Genomic DNA, 26,849 nt, shown 5'->3' on the forward strand with positions numbered 1-26,849 from the left:
CAAATTTTGATTCGTCTGACCACAAGACAGTTTTCCACTTTGCCACAGTCCATTTTAAATGAGCCTTGGCCCAGAGAAGACGTCTGCGCTTCTGGATCACGTTTAGATACAGCTTCTTCTTTGAACTATCGAGTTTTAGATGGCATGGTGAAATGTGTTCACAGATAATGTTCTCTGGAAATATTCCTGAGCCCATTTTGTGATTTCCAATACAGAAGCATGCCTGTATGTGATGCAGTGCCGTCTAAGGGCCCGAAGATCATGGGCACCCAGTATGGTTTTCCGGCCTTGACCCTTACGCACAGAGATTCTTCCAGATTCTCCGAATCTTTTGATGATATTATGCACTGTAGATGATGTTCAAACTCTTTGCAGTTTTACACTGTCGAAATCCTTTTTGATATTGCTCCACTATTTGTTGGCGCAGAATTAGGGGGATTGGTGATCCTCTTCCCATCTTTACTTCTGAGAGCCGCTGCCACTCCAAGATGCTCTTTTTATACCCAGTCATGTTAATGGCCTATTGCCAATTGACCTAATGAGTTGCAATTTGGTCCTCCAGCTGTTCCTTTTTTGTACCTTTAACTTTTCCAGCCTCTTATTGCCCCTGTCCCAACTTTTTTGAGATGTGTTGCTGTCATGAAATTTCAAATGAGCCAATATTTGGCATGAAATTTCAAAATGTCTCACTTTCGACATTTGATATGTTGTCTATGTTCTATTGTGAATTCAATATCAGTTTTTGAGATTTGTAAATTATTGCATTCCGTTTTTATTTACAATTTGTACTTTGTCCCAACTTTTTTGGAATCGGGGTTGTAAGTCAAAGTTCTCAAACGTACATGTCAGATGTGATGAGGGTCAGTGAGAAGGCACCTGAGACACACTCAACAAGCTCTTTTTCTTTACAGTAATGTGCAGTGGTGGTTTAAAAAGTGGACTGAAACTGGAGATCAAAATATACAATCTCACGATGAGCCGAGATAGGATTGTGGAGAGAAACATTTGTTTTAAATTAGAATGGAATGTAAAAGCAAGCAGTAGAACACTAATCATGGTTCTTTTATAAGACATCATTCCATTAAATCGACTTGTTTACAGCATACTTTATTTTTTCTTTCTTGTATCAATAACTTGGTTATTGATTATGCGATGCATTATTTATTTATTTATTTTATTTATTTATTTATTCATAATCAGCAATTTTGCCTCTTACAGTATGGTTAAATTTAGTTTTACTGAAAGCAAACCGATCCCTCACAAGCTCTCATGCAGATTGTGCTGTTGTGTTTGTATGGACGACACTGAAATGTTTTTGCTAATTAAGATACATTGCAGATTTTCTTTAACGTAAATAAAAATGATTTTTGAATTGTGATTACTGAGTCTATTCGTAATTCAGTTAGCACTGTGTCCGGGGAGTTTGGTCAGAATTGGCTGTAAATTTGCACTTAGACGTCATGCTTGAGTTGGGAAGAGAAGATGAGAGGGTTAGCATACTTTATTTTCTGAGAGTGCATGTTATTGTACCTTTAGGTAGGCATAACGGGTGAAAAATCTGTCAATTTCTTGAAACTGGTCTTGTTGAATTCAGAACTGAATGCTGAACAACATACTTTTTAGACAATTAAAATATTATGTTTATCCGTTCTTGAGAACAAATCAAAGATTGAAAAAAAGGCTTAATTTTTAGAAAACTGCCATAATATGATGTATTCAGATAACATGGTCCAAAATGGGCCTCATTAACAAATGAGGTAAAACAGCGTTTCTATTTTTATTTACATGGAAATTGGCAGGCATATAGATGGTTGTATACTGAATACAAAGCTTGAAAAATTAGTAAAAACAAATTATGCAAGTTTGTATTTAATTTATTTTACTTATGCTAGTTAGGTAAAAATGTTAATTCGGTACACTCTCTTCAAACTTTCACCAGATTGCTTTATTTGTGCAATATAAAGCTGATCTTAACTCTCATTTATAAATCACAAAGAAGAAATCAATGTTAACAAGTGTTGCCATGCAAAACAAATCTCGCCTGGTTGCACTTACGATGAATATGAAGGAAGATATCGCGAAAAAAATAGGTACCCTGTGGGTACATGTGGCTACTGCTTATAAATAAAATTGTTTTCTGATACCATGCCCATACAGTAAATATCACACACATCACATCACATTATCTCTAGCCGCTTTATCCTTCTACAGGGTCGCAGGCAAGCTGGAGCCTATCCCAGCTGACTACGGGCGAAAGGCGGGGTACACCCTGGACAAGTCGCCAGGTCATCACAGGGCTGACACATAGACACAGACAACCATTCACACTCACATTCACACCTACGGTCAATTTAGAGTCACCAGTTAACCTAACCTGCATGTCTTTGGACTGTGGGGGAAACCGGAGCACCCGGAGGAAACCCACGCGGACACGGGGAGAACATGCAAACTCCACACAGAAAGGCCCTCGCCAGCCCCGGGGCTCGAACCCAGGACCTTCTTGCTGTGAGGCGACAGCGCTAACTACTACACCACCGTGCCGCCCATACAGTAAATATAACATATATATTTACTCTATGAGGCACTAGCCATAAAAATGAAGCGTAATCCAAAAATTAACAATTTAAAAATCACAGAACTAAAATATACCAAGTGTCTGTACTTTATATTATTCTATTCTTACCTCTTACAGTTTTTGAAACTGAAACCTCCAAACCAAGGCTGACATACACACGCTGTTGCCATGACCAAAACTCTTATTTCCTGGAAATGGCCTGGAAGTAACCTTCCAGCCGGTGTCGCTGGTAGCCTCTGGTAACCGCAAGAGTTTGACTCCCTGCTTGTATCAGTATTGTGGTGTGCCTCACCAGATGGCAGTAGGTCCCTTTTTTTTTTTTTTGTGATGGTCTTTGGTATGACCCGACCACGAGTAGAACTCGCAATTTCCCAGTCGGGAGGTGGACACGCTAACCACTCAGCCAACTCGCGGTTGGCTTTGGTGTATGTGTGTATTACTTGGCTAAACTGCTAACATGACTCATGTAATAGTCGAAAGATACACTGAGAAAATGGCTCTGGACACTTACAGTTTTGCTATGATGGCTGAGGACTACAGCTGCCATGATAACTTTAGGACTGCAGTTGATTCTCTGAGAATGTCTGATTGATCGATCTATCTCATAAATTTGCAACTTTAATCTCAGAAATTCTGAGTTCTCAGAATATTACCACCCTTCCCCGCATATGTCGTCTTTTGTTTTCTTGTTAACTACAGTAACCCCAATACACCTTAGTACTATCCATCTTGCATCTAACGTTTTTACTTAGTTGAGACAGAGCCAATGAGAGATGCTGCTCTTTCAGCTGGTGCTCAGTAACTGCGACTGTCCCCTTTTCTTTTTTTTCCCCCCAAGGAAATGTAAACAGTTAACTATATCCTGAGAGTTGTAAATACTTGACTGACACCCTACACTGAGACTGCTGTATTAAATAGTTTCAGTACACCATTGGTGTCATTTATTATTTATGGTCATGCAGTTTGTTCCCTGTGAATGTGTATTTCTTGGCACTCGCAGATATCTGATTAATCCATGTGGTGCAGAACAGTGCAACACAACCCATGTTGTGAAATAATCTTCTCTAAGTTGCTTGCAGTAGAGTTTTTCTAATAGAGATGGAGAAAAATTGCATTTTGCGTCCAGACACTTTTTGGCAAAATGACCTCCCTGGATGAACATCCTGTTTTACGATGCAGAATGATGTCCCGCAAGAACTTAGAAGAAGAAACCTTTATTTGTCACATGCACACTTCAAGCACAGTGAAATTCATCCTCTGCATTTAACCCATCTGAAGCAGTGAACACATGCACCCAGAGCGCCCGGGGAGCAGTCAGGGGTCAGGTACCTTGCTCGAACCCGGACCTTCTTGCTGTGAGGCGACAGCGCTAACCGCCGTGCAGCCTATATATATATATATATATATATATATATATATATATATATATATATATATATATATATATATGAGTGATTCCACGCTTATGGGTACTGAAATGGGGACATGAACTTATTTTTAAAAATTCACCTAAAACCATTTCTTTTTTTACCATCAGGTCACAAAACATGTAATCTTTAATGAATGATATGTTAAAAGATAACTTTAATTTTCTGAGATGTAATAAAAACATATTTATATGCCAAAGTCAGAACGTAACAGAAGTGTTGTGGACATATATATTCTCAATTTTAACAATGTAGAATTACTTTTTGAAACATAAGAAGGTGATGTTTTAGCAAATATAATTAATAACCATGTGTAGTAGAATAAACATACACATTCTTTCAATAAGATCAACATGGTATATAGCTAGATTGTAATTAATTTGTAACAGACGCGAGATGGACAATCGTAACAGAAGTAATGTAACAGACATCATTTTGGAACTCATAGGCTTGACTTTGGCATATAAATATGGTTTTATTACATCTCAGAAAATTAAAGTTATCTTTTAACATATCATTCATTAAAGATTACATGTTTTGTGACCTGATGGTAAAAAAAGAAATGGTTTTAGGTGAATAAGTTCATGTCCCCATTTCAGTACCCATAAGCGTGGAATCACTCATATATATATATATATATATATATATATATATATATATATATATATATATATAATATTAGTGGTGCTTGAAAGTTTGTGAACCCTTAAGAATTTTCTATATTTCTGCATAAATATGACCTAAAACATCATCAGATTTTCACACAAGTCCTAAAAGTAGATAAAAAGAACCCAGTTAAACAAATGAGACAAAAATATTATACTTTGTCATTTATTTATTGAGGGAAATGATCCAATATTACATATCTGTGAGTGGCAAAAGTATGTGAACCTTTGCTGTCAGTATCTGGTGTGACTCCCTTGTGCAGCAAAAACTGCAACTAAATGTTTTCGGTAACTATTGATCAGTCCTGCACACCGGCTTTGAGGAATTTTAGCCCATTACTCCATACAGAACAGCTTCAACTCTGGGATGTTGGTGGGTTTCCTCACATGAACTGCTTGCTTCGGGTCCTTCCACAACATTTCGATTGAATTAAGGTCAGGACTTTAACTTGGCCATTCCAAAACATTAACTGTATTCTTCTTTAACCATTCTTTGGTAGAATGACTTGTGTGCTTTGGGTCGTTGTCTTGCTGCTTGACCCACCTTCTCTTGAGATTCAGTTCATGGACAGATGTCCTGATATTTTCCTTTAGAATTCACTGGTATAATTCAGAATTCATTGTTTCATCAATGACGGCAAGCCATCCTGGCCCAGATGCAGCAAAACAGGCCCAAACCATGATACTACCACCACCATGTTTCACAGATGGGATAAGGTTCTTATGCTGGAATGCAATGTTTTCCTTTCTCCAAACATAACGCTTCTCATTTAAACCAAAAAGTTCTATTTTGGTCTCATCCGCCCACAAAACATTTTTCCAGTAGCCTTCTGGCTTGTCCATGTGATCTTTAACAAACTGCAGACGAGCAGCAGTGTTCTTTTTGGAGAGCAGTGGCTTTCTCCTTGCAACCCTGCCATGTACACCATTGTTGTTCAGTGTTCTCCTGATGGTGGACTCATGAACATGTTAATGTTAATGTGAGAGAGGCCTTCAGTTGCTTAGAAGTTACCCTGGGGTCCTTTGTGACCTCGCCGACTATTACACACCTTGCTCTTGGAGTGATCTTTGTTGGTCGACCACTCCTGGGGAGGGTAACAATGGTTTTGAATTTCCTCCATTTGTACGCAATCTGTCTGACTGTGGATTGGTGGAGTCCAAACATCTTTACAGATGGTTCTGTAACCTTTTCCAGCCTGATGTGCAACAACAGTGCCTTTTCTGAGGTTCTCAGAAATCTCCTTTGTTCGTGCCATGATGCACTTCCACAAACATGTGTTGTGAAGATCAGACTTTGATAGATCCCTGTTCTTTAAATACAACAGGGTGCCCACTCACACCTGATTGTCATCCCAGTGATTGAAAACACCTGACTCTAATTTCACCTTCAAATTAACTGCTAATGGGGGCGTCGTGGCTCAGGTGGTTAAGGCGCCATACCATGAATGCGGGCGACCCGGGTTCGATTCCGGCCCGAGGTCATTTCCCGATCCCTTCCCGTCTCTCTCTCCCCTGCTCATTTCCTGTCTCTACACTGTCCTATCCAATAAAGGTGCAAAAAGCCCAAAAAAATATCTTTAAAAAAAAAAAATTAACTGCTAATCCTAGAGGTTCACATACTCTTGCCACTCACAGATATGTAATATTGGATCATTTTCCTCAATAAATAAATGACCAAGTATAATATTTTTAGTCTCCTTTGTTTAACTGGGTTCTCTTTATCTACTTTTAGGACTTGTGTGAAAATCTGATGATGTTTTAGGTTATATTTATGCAGAAATATAGAAAATTCTAAAGTGTTCACAAACTTTCAAGCACCACTGTGTGTGTGTGTGTGTGTGTGTGTATTTCTTTTTTTTTGCTTCAACTTGTAAAGTTTATTTATTTTTTAATTTTAGGATTGGTGGCGAAGCTAATAAAATTTTTTAAAATAATCCTACAGCATAAAAAGACATTCTAGACAATCATGTGCCTTCAACTTTGTGGCAGAAGTTTGGCGAAGACCAACATATTGGAGTCATGGTTGTTCGTCCACACACTTTTGGGCATATAGTGTCGATATTCTGTGCATCATTTTAGAAGAAGAAGCCTTTATTTTGTCACATGTACCGTACACAAGCACAGTGAAATTCCTCCTCTGTATTTAACCCATCTGAAGCAGTGAACACATGCATGAGCAATGAGCACACGCGCATACCTAGAGCAGCGGGCAGCTATGCTACAGCACCCGGGGAGTCAAGGGCACTTCAGCCATGATACAGAGGGAGGAGAAAGTGCTGTTCATTCACTCAACTCCCCGCACATTTTTTTTCCTGCCGGTCCCGGGAATTGAACCAGCAACCCTTTGGGCCCAAGACTGCTTCTCAAACCTTCAGGCCATGGCTACAGTACTATTTTGCCATACCACTTACAATTTCTGTTGCTATAATGTTGCAACTAAAAATGTGTGGCAGTTTAATGAAGGGGAAAGGCCGTGGGGAAAAATGTGTGTGCATGTGCAGTTCCTTCTGGTAGCAGTTACTTTCACTTCACAGTAGCTTTATCAAGGTGAACTTTGACCTTGGAATTCACAAACTTCAGCTTTGTGAGCCAAGAGGGCAGAGCTTTGGTCTCTGCTTGATAAACAACACATTCTACCCTCTATGCTGCATTTTTATCATTCATGCTGTGGAGCCATCCTGTCCACTGACTTGTACGAATAAAATTGTCCAGTTCTGTTTTATTTATTTCTATTTTCTTCTCAGTAAAACTGACACTTCTGAAACTATAGCGATGGACCTGGATGTCTTTATTGCAGAGATTGAATAAAGAGGGACACGGTGTTGTCCTTGTGCAGCTCTTTATTTTAAACTTATTTGTTCTGATGTAAATATACGATGGGTGATCTTTAACAAACTGCAGACGAGCAGCAGTGTTCTTTGATGGGTTTCCATCAAGTTGTGTATGTAAAGTCTAATACACTGACGGAAATCCAAGATGCTCTTTGGAAGCCTCTGATTCCAACTCTGATGGGCGTTCAACTGAAATGTGCTCCTTTGCTATGTAAGAAATCCAGATGGAATCTCTGAGGCTTTAGCCGCAGACCTGGAAAGGTCACTGTGCACCGAGCCATACGCTTTCACATTAAACTTCATTCGGCTGTTAAATACGGTCAGAACTGGTTCCCTGAGGTGCTTTCATACACATCTGCATGCACTATACCCGTGAACCACTTCAGTCCCAGATGGGTTTTGATCCGAAACGATCTTTGACTCCGTGTCCTGTCACTGTCACTATACGGTGTCTACTACATTTGCGTTTCGACACTGAGCACACTTCTTCTTTTTTTTTGTACTAAACTCATGTTCGAATTCTATAACAGACTGTGCTATGATGTGTTCTCATCACATCAGTGAAAAGCCTTGATTTTATTTTTTATTTTTTTTTTAAATGTAAAATATTCAGTCTTGAGTCTTGGAGTTACTTTTAACTACCAATGTCATGGTGTGTTAGTGGGACAAACGTACACTTTTATACATATTTGGTACATTTTCTATGACAGTAATTCCATGAAATTGAGTTGAACATGAGCTGATGGCTGATGAGGCGTGTAGCACTGAATTGGCTATAAGCCATGTACGATGAGACTGAGTGGAATAACAGTTTTATTCTAACCACATTCACTGTATATTGAGAAACAGAGCATTTTTATTTTGTGCAAATTTGATAAATAAAAACTTTATACAAAACGTCAGACAAAATAATTTCTGCTTAGAATGTAAACAAACTGGTGAGATGATGGTAGCAATTTGTGAAAAATGCTGGAATAATAATTAAAAAATTTAAAAAGATATGTTCTTACGAGGGCTGCGTACCGGTACTGTACCGTGAAAATCGATTCGGTACAGGTCCAAAATACCGGATCATGAAGTACCAGTACTGTAATGGTATAAATTTACACCAAGCATATGCTTATTTTGTGACTGAAGATGCATAAATCCTACCACAAAGACGAAAATTTGGCACTGGAAAAGACGTAAAATGCCGCGCTGAAACTTGAAATCAGAGCCATCTTTGATTTGAGATCCTCTCACCACAGTCTCACGAGACATTGCGAGAGCTTGGCTGATCCAGCGTTCTGATTGGTCAAAAAGACTCAAAAGCAGGTCAGCCATTTTTCCTTTGCTGGCATTGGCGGCCTTTGTTGCTTTGTGTAATTTTGCCGCGTAAGTTAAAGGCCGCGGATTGCGCGTAGTCTGTAGTACTCTAGTGTAGTCACTTCTCGCTGTTAGACAACTTATGACTTTTTGTCCCAAGTTAACTATAGGGTGACTGAGAAGTGAGGTAGGAAGCCTAGTTATGTTTGGTTTTCTTTGAATAAAGATACTGACAAGTTGTCAACAGTTTATTAATGTTTCTGTCATTATTGAAGAAGTTCAGAAGAATTTGTCAAATTGTTCAGGTACAGGTACAGGTCCGGACCTGTACCTAAACCTCTGTACCGGTACCTGTACCTGATGTTACGTTTAGGTACGCAGCCCTAGTTCTTACCATCAAATACTTTCATTCCATATTTTGTTGTTGTGGTTTTTATTTTTATTTTGGGGGGTTCTTCTTCTTTAGGATTTTTTGGCAGTTGGCAAACCAACTTAAAGGTGCATTACTGCCACCGACTGGGCTGGAGTGCAGGACAGGAGATTGGGGGGGGAATAATCTTTTAGCTGTTTCTGTTTCTTTTAAATACTTTTATAACAATTTTGGGGGTTTTGTTTTCGAGTAGAGTTTTTATTTCATCCTCAGTTGGTTCAGCAACACACTTTGCTGTTTTGTTTTTCTCTACTCACAGTATATGAGCTGATATCAGAGTAGCCAATCAGAGCGTGTGATTGCTCATATCCAGGGAATGTGGATAGAATAAATTACAGTTAGTCTTTTTGTCTTTTATAATCCAGTTCATGAGAGCTCCATGTGCTTGATGCTGTATATGCGTCTCCATCTTCAGGTTGTCTCAGGCCTTGCAGAGATTGTATGTCCAATCCCAGAGTGCAGTGGATACCTGGCAGAGAGTGTGGTGCTGGCTCACCTGGCCTCTGAGAATGTGGCGAAGTATAAGTACTTCCTGGAGCTTGGCAGACTGGACTCAGGAACCAAGACCTGTCCAAAGTGTAGCTTGTTCACTTCGCTGAAGGGACGCGGCCAGCCAACGCAGAGCAAAGACGAGCCCAAGTACAAGGTAGAGCAAACCTTTGTATTAATCTATACAGCTAGTTGTAATGACTATGGTTGATTAAGATAATGTGTATTTTATAAATAGCAAAAATATCACTAGATGACCAGTAATCACAAATTCAGACAGCTTGTTATATGGATGGGTCATTTCAGTGAATGATGATTTTCTAATGCTAGCTAGCTTAAGGCCCAGTCCCACAATACTGATAACTATAACTACAACTATAATGATAACTATATAAATAACTCGGTCCCCTGCAGTTTGTGGTTGGTGTTTACACCAGACCGATAATGATACCTATAGCCCAGGCCTGGGTTTATCGGCATCAATGAGATTGCTTCTGGAGTGATTTTTTCCAGGCCTGGACCTGATCCTATAAAGCATCTAATTGTTTAATGTGACGTTGTCTGAGCACGTGCTATTTTTCCCAGGCATCTTTGTACATCCTTGTTGCATCATGAAGTCACAAAATGTGGATTCAGGGAAAATTTAAAAAATATAATACAAAGTAGGCATATCAGCTTGCTAGCCGTTGTGTGAAAATTGCGCATGCAGACGCTCTTCTAAGTTTCCAAATCTGTCATTGCTTAACTCTTGAATATTTTCTGTCGTGAATACTATCATTAGAAAGCTTATAATCTCTGCTTTCCAAACAAATGGATCTCATTAAGATCTGTTTAGTAGTTTGGGAGTAACGGCAGGTTGAAGTTGGTATAAGAGAGTAAAAACTCTGCTCACGTGACATCAGGAAACTGCTGGTGCTTTTCGAGTCACGGGAAAGCAGTCAGGCTCTCTCTTCTAATTGGTTTCCGACTGGATTACTCATGAATATCAATCAGATAACTTCTATAGGGATGCTCTCTCGCTCTCAGTTTCTGATGAAGTATTCAGCAAAATTTTCCATCTGCTACTTTTGACGTTATGATTCACAGGAGACTTTGAAGTGAGTTTTCATAGCTTTACCTACTTATTTTTTTTCAAACCAAACTGATTCAAGTAAATAAATAACTATTTTAGTTATATTAACTGTAGTTGTTCTGATGAAAATATTGAGATCTTAGTGGTCGGAATGATATTTAAAAAACCGGAAGTCAGAAACGCGATTGTCAGTTTCAATTAAATTAAATGGAATTGTTTATTGGATGTGGCTCTCACAGTTTTTCCGAGGTTAGCCTTGAAAGTTGTGAATATTAATCGAAATAATAATTTATAATCTTTCATAGAAACACTACTAGGCCCTACTTAGAAACACAACGGCATACAGGGCACAAAGAGGGTATTAGAAATATTCTTGTATTACTTTTTTATTTTGATAGAGAATGGTAGCTGTGAATGACAGTTACTGCTTACAGATTTAATACATATTTCATAATTAACATTTGATTTTTCCTTCTTTGTGATGTATAAATGAAAGTTAAGATCAGCTTTATATTGCACAAATAAAGCCATTTGATAAAACTTTGAAGAAGTGGGTGTACCGATTTTAACGTTTTACCTAATTATCATACTTAATACTAATTAAATAATAATCTGCATAATTGGTTTTAACAAATTTTTCAAGCTTTGTATTCAGTATACAACCATCTATGTGCCTGCCAATTTCCATGTAAATATCTTGAAAATGGAAAAGTTATTAAGAAAAAACATTTGATCTCCTTTGTTAATGAGGCCCATTTTGGACCATGTGATCCTCATACAGAATATTATGGCAGTTTTCTAAACATTAAGCTTTTTTTTTGCAATCTTTGATTTGTAATATCTCAAGAAAGGATAAACATATATTTTAATTCTGTAAAAAGTATATTGTTTAGCATTCAATTCTGAATTCAGTGAGAGCCATTTTAAGCAGTTTGGATTGAATTTGAATTTTTACCTGATATGCCTATACGTGGATATTTTATTCACGGATATGTGATTTTCCATGAAATCTCAATCGTAAATTAATAAAGTAAACATAGAAATGCAGTTAAGATATTTTAATTATGAACTTCGGCAGTCCAAACATTTAATGGTTTTAGACTCCTTAATTTTTTTTTATCCATGATGCATGGATGAAATCGGTAACCAATCTGTAATATACTGAAACGCCCATGACCAATCCGTAAATTATTAGCATCCGTGATACATCCGTATTAAAATTCGTAACCACTCTGTATTTTGTATCCTTTTTTATTATATTTCCGTAGTCCGTGACCTATCCGTATTATATCAACTACTGGAGTATGTGCCTGGGTTGTTTTGAAGTTGAAGCTGTACAGTATGACCCGGAATAATGTGCTACTACTTGGAAAAAACTTCCATGACTGTTCCTAAGTTGCATGCATTTATTTACCTGAGTGGCAGGACCAACCAATATTATAGTGGGGATTATAGTTGTGGTGTGACTGCTCCAGACTGGAACTAAATTCATACGTGGGTACAGTCATATTTATCGTTGTTGTGGGATTGTGCTGATCTACTTTTTTTTTTTTTGCTTGAACATTAACCCTGCATTCACATGAGCAAGCAACAAAGCAGCAGATGTCCATTGACACAAAGCCACAAAGATCATACCATGACATCATGATGAGTGAGATTCAATGCAAGTGAAGGATAAAGTGCTGATCGAATGATTCCTTGGACGTGGTGTCTGATATTTTCTCAGTTCCGGCCATGCAACTTTACCATTTCCCAGTTTCCATTTCCTGTTTGAAGACCTGCAGGTGGCGGCACGGTGGTGTAGTGGTTAGCGCTGTTGCCTCACAGCAAGAAGGTCCTGGGTTCAAGCCCCGGGGCTGGCGAGGGCCTTTCTGTGTGGAGTTTGCATGTTCTCCCCGTGTCCGCGTGGGTTTCCTCCGGGTGCTCCGGTTTCCCCCACAGTCCAAAGACATGCAGGTTAGGTTAACTGGTGACTCTAAATTGACCATAGGTGTGAATGTGAGTGTGAATGGTTGTCTGTGTCTATGTGTCAGCCCTGTGATGACCTGGCGACTTGTCCAGGGTGTACCCGCCTTTCGCCCGTAGTCAGCTGGGATAGGCTCCAGCTTGCCTGTGACCCTGTAGAAGGATAAAGCTGCTAGAGATAATGAGATGAGATGAGACCTGCAGGTTAGGTTAACTGGTGACTCTAAATTGACCATAGGTGTGAATGTGAGTGTGAATGGTTGTCTGTGTCTATGTGTCAGCCCTGTGATGACCTGGCGACTTGTCCAGGGTGTACCCCGCCTTTCGCCCGTAGTCAGCTGGGATAGGCTCCAGCTTGCCTGCGACCCTGTAGAACAGGATAAAGCGGCTAGAGATGATGAGATGAGATGTACATAACCGTGATTTTATCTTATCTTCTCATATGTACAACCTTTCTCTGCTTAATAATAATAATTTGAAACTTGCATGCTAGTATTAAAATTCTGATTTTTCATTTTATAAAAGTTTTAAGCAAAGACCAAATACTTAAGCTTTATTGAACAATATGCTTTAATTCCATTGTCTTTGATAAACAAGTCACTTATGATTCTGTAGATTGAATGTGCGCTGTATATTTTGTGTCCTAATTCACAGTATGTCCCCACAGATCCAGTGCAGTAAGTGCGAGTTGGTGTGGTGTTTTAGATGCCATGCACCGTGGCATGAGGGCTTGAAATGCCGCGAGTACAGGAAGGGAGACAAGCTGCTGCGTAACTGGGCCAGCGTTATCGAGCACGGCCAGAGGAACGCCCAGAAATGCCCCCGCTGCAAGGTACAGCCCACAAACTGCAGTACTGTGCAAAAGTCTTAGGCACATGTAAAGAAATGGTTTCAAAATTTAAAAAAATACTATAAACAGCAGTAAGCCATAATAAATGAAGCAAAGTCAGTGTGAGACGACCCTTTGCTTTAAAAAAAAAATGGTAGTCTCAGGTACAATGAGTGCAGTTTGAAAAGGAAATGAACTGTAGGTCTTACTGAGCATCTTGCAGAACCAGCCACAGTTCTTCTGGACACTTTAACTCTCACGCTTCCTTCTTAATTTTGCACCAAAACCCAGGAGCCTTCATTAGGTTTTCCTTTTTAATCTGAAAAGTGCTCTCTTATGTAATATGCTGTTCAGACACAAACTTTTTTTTTCTGTAAAATTAAATTTTGTGCTGGAAAACAAACATTTGGAACTCTAAAATGTTTTTGTACTGACTCAGTAATGTAGAAGTCATAAAATAGAAATCTATAACAAAGTTTGGATGGAAAAGGGGGCCTAAGATAAGACTTTTGCACAGTACTGTAGGTAGTACTGGTTTCCACAGTATAATAATAATATTTAATCAAATAGTGGCTTCTGTTGAGTTGCCAGTAAAACAGTTCTGTAATTTCACTAGATTCCCCCGAGTTTGCCCATACTATTCAAAAAGTGGCTTTCATGAAAATAGTTGAGGATTTCCTAACGTGAATGATTTTAGTTTTACCTATGGCTTTAAAAACATACCATATCGTTCAAAGTCCAGTACAGTGTCTTGCAAAAGTATTCATCCCCCTTGTTGTTTGTCCTGTTTTATCGCATTACAAGCTGGAATTAAAATGGATTTTTGGAGAGTGAGCACCATTTGATTTACACAACATGCCGATCACTTTAAAGGTGCAAATTGTTTTTTTTTTTCTTTTTTAATTGTGACACAAACTGTTTTATTCAGAGGATAAAACAGAAATCTGGAGTGTGCATAGGCTCCAACTCCTTCACGTTAGATGGGTTGCGTTGGTGTACAGCAATCTTCAAGTTATGCCACAGATTCTCAGTTGGATTGAGGTCTGGGGTATGACTAGGACATTCTAAGATATTTAAATGTTTCCCTTTAAACCACTCCAGTGTACAGCCCCGATTCCAAAAAAGTTGGGACAAAGTACAAATTGTAAATAAAAATGGAATGCAATGATGTGGAAGTTTCAAAATTCCATATTTTATTCAGAATAGAACATAGATGAAATATCAAATGTTTAAACTGAGAAAATGTATCATTTAAAGAGAAAAATTAGGTGATTTTAAATTTCATGACAACAACACATCTCAAAAAAGTTGGGACAAGGCCATGTTTACCACTGTGAGACATCCCCTTTTCTCTTTACAACAGTCTGTAAACGTCTGGGGACTGAGGAGACAAGTTGCTCAAGTTTAGGGATAGAAATGTTAACCCATTCTTGTCTAATGTAGGATTCTAGTTGCTCAACTGTCTTAGGTCTTTTTTTGTCGTATCTTCCGTTTTATGATGCGCCAAATGTTTTGTATGGGTGAAAGATCTGGACTGCAGGCTGGCCAGTTCAGTACCCGGACCCTTCTTCTACGCAGCCATGATGCTGTAATTGATGCAGTATGTAGTTTGGCATTGTCATGTTGGAAAATGCAAGGTCTTCCCTGAAAGAGACGTCGTCTGGATGGGAGCATATGTTGCTCTAGAACCTGGATATACCTTTCAGCATTGATGGTGTCTTTCCAGATGTGTAAGCTGCCCATGCCACATGCACGAATGCAACCCCATACCATCAGAGATGCAGACTTCTGAACTGAGCGCTGATGATAACTTGGGTCATCCTTCTCCTCTTTAGTTCGAATGACACGGCATCCCTGATTTCCATAAAGAACTTCAAATTTTGATTCATCTGACCACAGAACAGTTTTCCACTTTGCCACAGTCCATTTTAAATGAGCCTTGGCCCAGAGAAGACATCTGCGCTTCTGGATCATGTTTAGATACGGCTTCTTCTTTGAACTATAGAGTTTTAGCTGGCAACGGCGGATGGCACGGTGAATTGTGTTCACAGATAATGTTCTCTGGAAATATTCCTGAGCCCATTTTGTGATTTCCAATACAGAAGCATGCCTGTATGTGATGCAGTGCCGTCTAAGGGCCCAAAGATCACGGGCACCCAGTATGGTTTTCCAGCCTTGACCCTTACGCACAGAGATTCTTCCAGTTTCTCTGAATCTTTTGATGATATTATGCACTGTAGATGATGATGATATGTTCAAACTCTTTGCAATTTTACACTGTTGAACTCCTTTCTGATATTGCTCCACTATTTGTCGGCGCAGAATTAGGGGGATTGGTGATCCTCTTCCCATCTTTACTTCTGAGAGCTGCTGCCACTCCAAGATGCTCTTTTTATACCCAGTCATGTTAATGACCTATTGCCAATTGAACTAATGAGTTGCAATTTGGTCCTCCAGCTGTTCCTTTTTTGTACCTTTAACTTTTCCAGCCTCTTATTGCCCCTGTCCCAACTTTTTTGAGATGTGTTGCTGTCATGAAATTTCAAATGAGCCAATATTTGGCATGAAATTTCAAAATGTCTCACTTTCGACATTTGATATGTTGTCTCTGTTCTATTGTGAATACAATATCAGTTTTTGAGATTTGTAAATTATTGCATTCTGTTTTTATTTACAATTTGTACTTTGTCCCAACTTTTTTGGAATCGGGGTTGTAGCTTTAGCAGTCTGTTTAGGACAAACACCAAGGGGGATTTTGCAAGACACTGTATGTTACCATGTACAGTGGTGCTTGAAAGTTTGTGAAACCTTTAAAATGTTTTTTATATTTCTGCATAAATATGACCTAAAACATCATCAGATTTTCGCACAAGTCCTAAAGGTAGATAAAGAGAACCCAGTTAAACAAATGAGACAAAAATATTATACTTGGTAATTTATTTATTGAGGTAAATGATCCAATATTACATATCCGTGAGTGGCAAAAGTATGTGAACCTTTACTTTCAGTATCTGGTGTAATGGTTAAAGAAGAATAAATTTAAATGTTTATTGCTGCACAAGGGGGTCCCCTTGTGCAGCAATAACTGCAACTAAATGTTTTCGGTAACTGTTGATCAGTCCTGCACACTGGCTTGGAGGAATTTTAGCCCATTCCTCTGTACAGAACAGCTTCAACTCTGGGATATTGGTGGGTTTCCTCACATGAACTGCTCACTTCAGGTCCTTCCACAACATTTCGATAGGATTAAGGTCAGGACATTGACTTGGCCATTCCAAAACATTTAAATTTATTCTTCTTTAACCATTCTTTGGTAGAACGACTTGTGTGCTTAGGGTCGTTGTCTTGCTGCATGACCCACCTTCTCTTGAGATTCAGTTCATGGACAGATGTCCTGACATTTTCCTTTAGAATTTGCTGGTATGATTCAGAATTCATTGTTCCATCAATAATGGCAAGCTGTCCTGGCCCAGATGCAGCAAAACAGGCCCAAACCATGATACTACCACCACCATGTTTCACAGATGGGATAAGGTTCTTATGCTGGATTGCAGTGTTTTCCTTTCTCCAAACATATCGTTTTTCTCATTTAAACCAAAAAGTTCTATTTTGGTCTCATCCGTCCACAAAACATTTTTCCAATAGCCTTCTGGCTTGTCCACATGATCTTTAGCAAACTGCAGATGAGCAGCAATGTTCTTTTTGGAGAACAGTGGCTTTCTCCTTGCAACCCTGCCATGCACACCAGTGTTGTTCAGTGTTCTCCTAATGGTGGACTCATGAGCGTTAACATTAGCCAATGTGAGAGAGGCCTTCAGTTGCTTAGAAGTTACCCTGGGGTCCTTTGTGACCTCGCCGACTATTACATGACTTGCTCTTGCAGTGATCTTTGTTGGTTGACCACTCCTGGGGAGGGTAACAATGGTCTTGAATTTCCTCTATTTGTACACAATCTGTCTGACTGTGGATTGGTGGAGTCCAAACTCTTTAGAGATGGTGTTGTAACCTTTTCCAGCTTGATGAGCATCAACAGTGCTTTTTCTGAGGTCCTCAGAAATCTCCTTTGTGCCATGATACACTTCCACAAACGTGTGTTGTGAAGATCAGACTTTGATAGATCCCTGTTCTTTAAATAAAACAGGGTGCCCACTCACACCTCATTGTCATACCATTGATTGAAAACACCTGACTCTAATTTCACCTTCAAATTAACTGCTAATCCTTGAGGTTCACATACTTTTGCCACTCACAGATATGCAATATTGGATCATTTTCCTCAATAAATAAATGACCACATATAATATTTTTGTCTCATTTGCTTAACTGGGTTCTCTTTATCTACTTTTAGGACTTGTGTGAAAATCTGATGATGTTTTAGGTCATATTTATGCAGAAATATAGAAAATTCTAAAGGGTTCGCAAACTTTCAAGCACCACTGTATACACAGTGCACTTGTATAATGACTATGTACAAGACTGGATTAAACTGCTTGTAAAAATTCGTGTTCACAATTTTAACCGCAATCATCAAACTGCATCAGTCACATCTTATTTTCATGTAAATTATAACCTACTTTGGTTGTTGTCATGGTGATTCTTTGACTCCACCCCCAAGCCTGTTAAAGTTGTTGGTTCTGGACCAGCAGGATTTTGGTGTTGGAACTGGAACAGTTTCTTCAAAGCATTGTAAAGTTAAATTCAGAATAACAGGTAGCATTCAAATCAGAACTTTTGGGAAAATTCAACTCTGAGGGTTTTTTTGTTTGTTTGTTTGTTTGTTTGTTTGTTTGTTTGTTTGTTTTGGTTCTGTTCCTGCTCTTCAGGGATTCACAACAAATGAGTTCTGATTTGGGTTGGTGTGTGTGTGAGAGAGAGAGCAAGAGAGAGGTGTCACACTACATGCTGGTTTCTGTGTCAGATCATTTTGCCCAACAGTAATGTGAAACGAGGATGTTTGTTGTCTTTCTCCCTTCTCTCTCTCCATCCGAACAATGAGTGGAACTGTGGCATTCCAGGAAGTTGCAACTCTGCACAGAAGGCTTTGCTCAGTGGAATTTACACAGAATCATCAACATTTTGCTTAAGTCCTCTTCTGATTTAAATCGTGTTGCATGAGGAGGCAGGATAATGTCATGATTACTGGAGGATTGCTGTGATTTTCATTCAAATCCATCATGTCTGTAAATTGTACAGACTGCACATGCATGTGTCTGAATAGATTATAATGATTTTCCCAAATCATTGGGGCCTCACTGGAGCAGCATGGTGGTGCAGTGGTTAACACTGTCGCCTCACAGGAAGAAGGTTCTGGGTTCGAACCTCATGGCCAACAGGGGCCTTTTTGTGTGGAGTTTGCATGTTCCCTCCATGTCTGCGTGGGTTTCCTCTAGGTGCTCCGGTTTCTTCCCACAGTTCAAACACCTGCAGATTAGGTAAAAATACCCAGCCACAAGCCAGTGCATACTTGGTGCCAGTCCCAAGCCCGGATAGATTGGGGAGGGTTGAGTCAGGAAGGGCATCCGGTATAAAACCTATGCCAAATCAAATATGTATAGGTTTTATAATCATAATGATCTGCTGTAGCAACCCCTAATAGGAGCAGCCTGAAGAAGATCCTGTCCTCATTGAAGTGTTGGTAAAGACTCTGTTATATCCTGTGGGTAGAGAAGTTTGTCAAAAATACAGCCAAAAACTATTAAGTATTGGCTGAGTTTAAAATGCAGAACAATAAAATGTAGATGAGATGTGTTCCATATCATTTGGTGTGGTGATGTGGATTCTGTGCTAATTGATCATCATTATATACAGCAGGGTCCAAAAATGTGAGAACACCAGTGAAAATGCGTCTGTTTGGCATCTTTTTTCAGTATAACTCAAAGGTTTTCATTACCTCCACCAGCTTTGTTGGAGGAGGTTGTTTTTGCCAAGATAAGCCATGGGCCAAGGAACAATTTATTACATTTTGTTGCAAATCCAGATATGTATGAACAGCCAGGATTTTCTTGTCTGTTCTGAATGTAATTCAAAAAGTAGTGAACGGATTTTGATGAAATTTGGTAGGGCCAAACTTTACAAAAACAGCTATATACCTTGAAAACTTTTATTATGGAGCTGTTAGAGTTAAAATAGGTGCTTTTACAAAGTTTTTTTGGTGTTGCGAAGTCACCGTGTTGTTTGGCCGTGAAGATCCAAATGCTGTCCGTTGAAAGTCAATGCCTTCATGATAAAATTATTTTTTCCTGTAAAAATGAGCCGCGAGTAAACTTAAAAAACTCCGTTGACAATTCTTCTAGAAAAGGAAAGATATTAAGCACCTATAAACTGCTGAAACATTTGTGCTTGACCTTGTTGAAGGTTTTGTTGACCTGAATGCTTGCTCTCGACTTTCTTGTTGCTAAGCACTATCCAAGCACATGACCTCTACCTACAAAGAGCCTATTAGATTAAAATTGAGGTTCAAGTCAATTTCAATAGTTTTATGAAACTACAATTCCACTTAGATTTTTAAGAGGTTTAAAAACCTACACTGATGCGCTGAGATGTTTTTCCAAACATTCTTGTGTGTTTGTGACTCAAACTCTTCCCACTGATGTAATGCTGCAAGATTGAGTCATTGCAGGAGGGAAAGAAATTCTTGCCTGAAGCTTTGAAGAAGCAATTAGCATGAACAGGCAGTCACCTGCCTTATTCTTGGCTACACCTAAGCAAATATGGTTTTAAATACTTTGAAAAGATGAATAGATTGATGTGGATAGTCCCAGGTGGATACTTTTTGAAGATGGTGAGATTCAGCATTGCTTCAGTGGATAATCTCACCTGGATACTGTAGATTTGTGCCTCAGAACTGCTGCTGTAATCATGAACATTTTTCATGTTTACTGAAGATCCTTTCAACCCATTTAGTACCGTTTGACTTTACAGTAGACAGTTGTCGAGGTGTGTGTAATTATTTATAACCAGACAATCTGGGTTCCCGTTTCAGTCTAGTTCCTCTCAAGTTTCCTTCCTCATGTCATCTCAGGAAGTGTTTCCTTGCCACTGTATCTAAATCTACATGTGGATTTTTTTTTATTATTAAAAGTACTGCACAAGTAAAATGGAGTTGAATTAAACAGTTTTAGTGTAAGGAGCATCTCTGGGCCAGACTGAGGAAGCAACACGAATCCCTCAACACGAAAACCTTCAAGCCAGATTTACTGGAAAGAGTTTGATCTCATTAATCACAGCTGTTGTGCTCATGTTTGTGGTTTAGATCTTGGTTCATCTGCTCAGTACTTTGTTTTCTTGATTGCTCACGGCAGTCTCAGTGGCTGAGGTTCAGGAAAGATCCTCTCCAAACAAAGACAGGAAAGTCTGAGTCAAGCATCAAACTGATAGAAAATAATTTTGTGCAAACACGAGTGTATCAGGTCCAAGAACATTGTTGAGAATTTTAAAGCCTGTGTACACTGACTGGCTACTTCTTAAGAAACTTTAACGCTGATGGAGAACAGTTCTTCTTCTTTTTTTAAATTAATTAATTCTTTTAAATGCATGATGTGTATAAGTCAACTTCCAGCTTTCATCAGCGTCAGTGATGTCTTTCTTTTTAAACCACAGCACAGCAGCTGTTGGGTGGAGATTTGTGGTAGACTTACTGTTTCTCCACCCAGCAGTGGCCAAAAATTGTACAGAGGTAAACCACCCCAAACATTACATCAAGGGTCATTCATTAGATTCTGCTCTCATGGAGAAAATACCATTTGGGCCAGTCATCAAAAAAAGAAAAGGGGGGGGAACCTCACCTTGCAAAAATACTTAAATAATATTGGCTGATGTTGAGTGGTATATCAGATATATTCCATTCAGCTAGCATGATATTGAACGAGTTGAAGACAAGTAGCTAAATGGAGTATATCTGATATACCACGAAAAAAGCCAGCCAATAATATTATTATTATTATTATTATTATTATCTCTCGCCGCTTTATCCTGTTCTACAGGGTCGCAGGCAAGCTGGAGCCTATCCCAGCTGACTACGGGCGAAAGGCGGGGTACACCCTGGACAAGTCGCCAGGTCATCACAGGGCTGACACATAGACAACCATTCACACTCTCATTCACACCCACGGTCAATTTAGAGTCACCAGTTAAACTAACCTTCATGTCGTTGGACCGTGGGGGAAACCGGAGCACATGGAGGAAACCCATGCGGACACGGGGAGAACATACAAACTCTGCACAGAAAGGCCCTCGCCAGCCACGGGGCTCGAATCCGGACCTTCTTGCTGTGAGGCAACAGCGCTAACCACTACACCACTGTGCTGCCCTATTATTATTATTATTATTATTATTATTATTATACGTTTCTTTTGGGTGTTCTGTTTCAAAATTCTCTCAATCTAATGTATTTAACAAAGCAAACCTGGCGACCATGTTTGTTTACAAATTGTCACAGTCGCATAAGTTTTACGTCTCTGATGTGTGACGTCATGTTGTCTTGACAATCATGCAATATCGTAAACCATATTCAACGTTCATTCTCCATTGGGTAGAGTGACGTAATACACGTAGGATAAGCAATATGCTAATAATATTGCATGCTATCAAATCAAATGAATGAAACCTGCTAGAAGGGAATAGAACGTTTTTATTCCATTGAAAAAGTGTCCTGTATGTATAATGCTAATGTATATAATATAAATGGATACATATATTTAATGAGGGATGATTACATTCCAAATACAATTTTTCTTTATGTAAATACTCTATCCACAGTCACTGGATATGAACAATCGCACACTCTGATTGGCTACTTTACTACTAGGATATCAGCTTATATATACTGTGAGTAGAGATAGAGAAAAACAAAATGGCGGAGCATGTTACTGAACCAACCGAGGATGAAATAAAAACTCTACTCGAAAACAAAACCCCAAAAATAAAAAAGAAACAAAATATGGAACATGGAAAATATAATATGGAAGTATTTGATGGTAAAAATGTATCTTTTTTTATTTTCAATAATAATAATAATTATTATTATTATTGTTATTATTATTACAATTTATTATATATTTTTCACAAATTGCTACAGTCATTTCACCGGTTTGTTGACATTCTAAGCAGAAATGGTTTTGTTGAACGTTTTGTATAAAGTTTTTAATGATCAAATTTGCAAAAAGTAAAAATGCTCCATTTCTCAAAATCCAGTGAATACGGATAGAATAAAAGTTATTCCACTCAATCTTGTCGTACATGGCTTATAACAGCCAACTCAGTACTACATGCCTCGTCGGCTATCAGCTCATGTGTGACTCAATTTCGTGGAATAATTATTTATCTCATTACAGTAGTACCTGTCAAGTGGTGGGATATATTAGGCAGCAAGAAAACAGTCAGTTCTTGAAGTTGATGTGTTGGAAGCAGGAGAAATGGGCTGAGTAAGGATCTGAGTGACTTTGACCAGGGCCAAATTGTGATGGCTAGATGACTGGGTCTGAGCATCTCCAAACTGGCACATCTTGTGGGGTGTTTCCGGTCTGCGGTTAGTACCTACCAAAAGTGGTCCAAGGAAGGACAACTGGTGAACCAGCGACAAGGTCATGGGTGTCGAAGGCTTATTGATTTACATGGGGCATGTAGGCTAGCCCATATGGTCCAATCCCAGAGAAAAGCTACTGTAGCACAAAGTGCTGAAACAGTTAATGCTGACACCTTTCTGTTTTAGCTAGCATTAACTTTTTCAGCAGTTTGTGCTACGGGGCCCTCTGCTGGCTCGCAGACCTTTAGCAGCTGCATATGTGTGTCAGTTGCTTAAAGCCATCAAAACAATCATAAACAGCCCTGGCCAAAAGTCAAGTTCAATCTGTTCCTCATCCTCCTTCAGGTCCACATCCAGAGGGTAGATGGCTGTGATCACATGACCTGCACGCAATGCAACACCAACTTCTGTTACCGTTGCGGTGAAAAATATCGGCAGCTGCGCTTTTTCGGGGATCACACCTCCAACCTGAGTGTGTTCGGCTGCAAGTACCGTTACCTACCTGAGAAACCGCACCTGCGCCGCTTCATCCGTGGATCCGTGTGCGGTGAGTTTGTTTAGCTGTTTCCTCATAAACACTGTTATTAAACATAGCACTTTCCTGTGTTTTATATATTATATGCGCAACAATCTGCTTTCTCATATGGCGGTTATTGTTTAAAGTGTGAGAGTGTTGTTGCTTGGCAACAGGGATAAATGGGATATAAACGAGCTAAAGACTGAGTCTGATGATTTAACCAGTGAATGCATGGCTGCCGTATCGTGTGTGTGTGTATACATTGTAAAGGGTGAGTGACTCGTATCATAATCAACATAACCATGAGAAATATCAATGTTTACCTCAAATCTGTTGGTTAATTATTAAGAAATGATTAAAATGACACTAATTACACTTAGCAAGTTGGCATCAAGCACAAATCGACCTTTCTAAGGGTTCTGCTCTAATGAGAAACATGAACGATGTTACAGTTCATAAACCTCGAGCTGTTGGAAAATTTTAGTGTCAAGTTGGAGTCATTAATCGCTCATGTGGAAAAACAGTAAACACATTCTACTGGAACACACCATAAGTTAATGACTAGAATTTTTATTATTTTTTTTAAAGAAGGGGTGCTCAGTGAAGTAGCAAGGAAGTATGTTCCTCTTTTTTTTTTTTTATTGTTCATTTACTAAAACAACACAAGATGCTCACATGGCTTTGGTCACATGTAGAGGCATGTCATGTCGTGTTGAGTCACACTCCATGCTGTAGGGTTACACCCGAACTGATACGGTTTAAAACACTGAACCTGTCTTATGGTAGGGAGTTCAGACAGAAATTTGAAATATAGCCAAGAGATGTAAAACTGATAAATTATTAATCTTTGAAATATGCTGATTAATAAAAAAAATCAGGTAAATCAATCCAGTGGTTCAGGTTTTATGGACATTTTTAGGTCTTGGATATTGCTCTTTTCAGGGAAATGGGCCTGTATAAAACAATAGGCAAGGAACAATGGCTTTATTTTTAAGAGGAAAAAGAGTGCTAATCCTGGTAATAAAACTATGTAGATTTGTTACTAAATTGCCAAATTTGACTAAATTTTCTGTGCGACATTATTTTTTTTCCCTGCAGAATTCAGGCGTTTCAATTTTTTTAAACATTCTTGCATAATTAATGAGGCTAATTAGCATATATGTATCTAATTTACATATGGTTTATGAGGATAAATTGTGTTATGCTTTTCTTTTAATAAATTGTATTATGATTTTCTTTTGATTTTGTTGCTTGAATAATATCTGGAAGTTTCTGTTGGCCATAAACATCTTTAAAGTGTCTCAACAGTTAATTTGCATATGTATGTTAATTTGCATATATGCAATAATTAGGCCTAAATACCGGTAACGTAAAAAAATATATTCTGCCAGTAAGTTTGGCTGAAAATGCTTTCAGGAGCCAAACCATGCTTTTGGCCGTCATTTAAAATGTGGCTATAAACACCATGAAGGAAATATGCATATCAACATGTTGTTTTAACCTCATTTGCATATAACTGACAATTCTGAAACAAGGGGTGCTGGTATTCTTCAGCTTAAATAATCGAAATGAAAGCACCATATTGGGCACGAGATCAATCTGTCTTGCTACATCTGCTTTTTTGTGCAGATCATGCCATTGTTCCTTGCCTATTGTACTGAGAAAATTTGTGACAAATTTGCGAGGCTCGCTGACGGTTCAACTGTATGGTTTGAGTGTTGAACAAGCTGTAGTATATATGGTTTTAAATCTGCGTATGCACGCATCCCACAATGCACTCGGGTATCCCCAGTCACGTGCCGAAACTTCTTTTTCCAAGTTAATGAGGAACTAGTGTTTTGGAGGAAACCCTTGAGCTATCAAAACAAAAGCACGCTCCAGACAGTGCTGTAGGTGCACCTCTCTGGAGCGTGCGTAGGTTGAATATATGCATATTTAAGCTGCGTGCATTAATTTATGTATGGAACATGTTTAGACATGGGAAATTAAGATTATCAAAAGAGATTATGAGCAGCACCAATAAAAAGTATTTAAAAAATCCCACCTAAAAAGGCATGAAATTTTGAAAAAAAAAATTGGTGCATTCATTGATTATACAACCACCATGTTGACCGCTGTTTGAACTCGCTACTTATGGGTTTTGGTTCTGCCTGGTCACTTCAACAGCAAAACAAAAGCTCAGTGTTCAGCATTTTGGAGCTTTGCAGGTCAAGTCGGTCAGCAGCAGTCATTAACTTCCTGTCAAAACTTCCTGAAACAGCACTGATGTGGGATGAATTGTGAGCTTTAACAGACAGTTTGATGCTCTGTTGCCTGCAAGAGAATCCAGAATATGCATACAGTGTATAAACATAAGTGTGTTGAATGGCTAACGTTTACTTCTTGTCTTTGGGTTGTTTACTAAGGGTGTCTGCCAAATGCCGTAAATGCAATTTAAATTATTGTCTTCGATGGAGACTGATTTACAAACCTGGTTTTATTCATACTCGTGTGTCTATATTGGTGTTTATCAATCAGTCGTGAATTCACGGCAAAGCTGATTTACATTTCGACACGCCCACAAAACTCTATAAAAGGCAAAGCTTACAGAGCTGAAAATGACTAAATGACGACTAGCCATGAAAGAGCATCACGAGCTCTTGAGCGCAGTCTTCCTGTAATGTAGTTCAGATAGATAGACCTTTATTGTCATTGTAAAGCCCAAGTACAGTGCAACGAAATTTGTTGGCTGACCTTTGCTGATGCAAATAACATAAAAGATCAATACTAAGACACATTAAAAAAAAAAACACACACATTCAAAAGATATTGCACATTTCGGGTGTTCGTGCTATTTCAGTGTCCATGTTCGCTGCTGTAAATGGAGTAAATATTCAGTGATTGAAGTGCACCAGCTACCACAGACACACACTAACTTCCTCCCCCTTTACAGAGTGCCATTAATTTTGTCCTGTTTAAATGCCTAGGTTTATTCTTTTTTTGGTCTGATTTTGCCAGGCCTAATGTTGTTGTGTTGCTCATTCTGCAGCGAGTAAACTGTTGGTGGCACCAGTGCTCATTGTCCTGGTGGTGGTGATCGGAGCCTTGGCTCTTGTAATAGGTACGACTTCATTTATTTGAAGGGATTCATAATTAAGTTAGATTTTACAATATTACTGTAGTGTACTATACTTTTTTTAAAGATAAAATTCAGTACATGTTACCTATTGTTTCATATCTGA

The 26,849-nt window shown here is 38.8% G+C and overlaps 1 protein-coding gene across 1 annotated transcript in view; it reads left to right on the forward strand.

The window, feature by feature from the left end:
• The window catches only part of rnf217 (ring finger protein 217), a 72,720-nt gene that overhangs the window by 41,881 nt on the left and 3,990 nt on the right, over positions 1-26,849 (forward strand). Inside the window, exons 2-5 of the mRNA XM_060916451.1 lie at positions 9,649-9,879; positions 13,427-13,591; positions 23,457-23,658; positions 26,657-26,728. Coding sequence (XP_060772434.1) covers positions 9,649-9,879; positions 13,427-13,591; positions 23,457-23,658; positions 26,657-26,728 — 670 coding nt within the window. The remainder of the gene's footprint in view (positions 1-9,648; positions 9,880-13,426; positions 13,592-23,456; positions 23,659-26,656; positions 26,729-26,849) is intronic.

Source organism: Neoarius graeffei, chromosome 3, assembly GCF_027579695.1.
Source record: "Neoarius graeffei isolate fNeoGra1 chromosome 3, fNeoGra1.pri, whole genome shotgun sequence".
Taxonomy (NCBI): domain Eukaryota; kingdom Metazoa; phylum Chordata; class Actinopteri; order Siluriformes; family Ariidae; genus Neoarius; species Neoarius graeffei.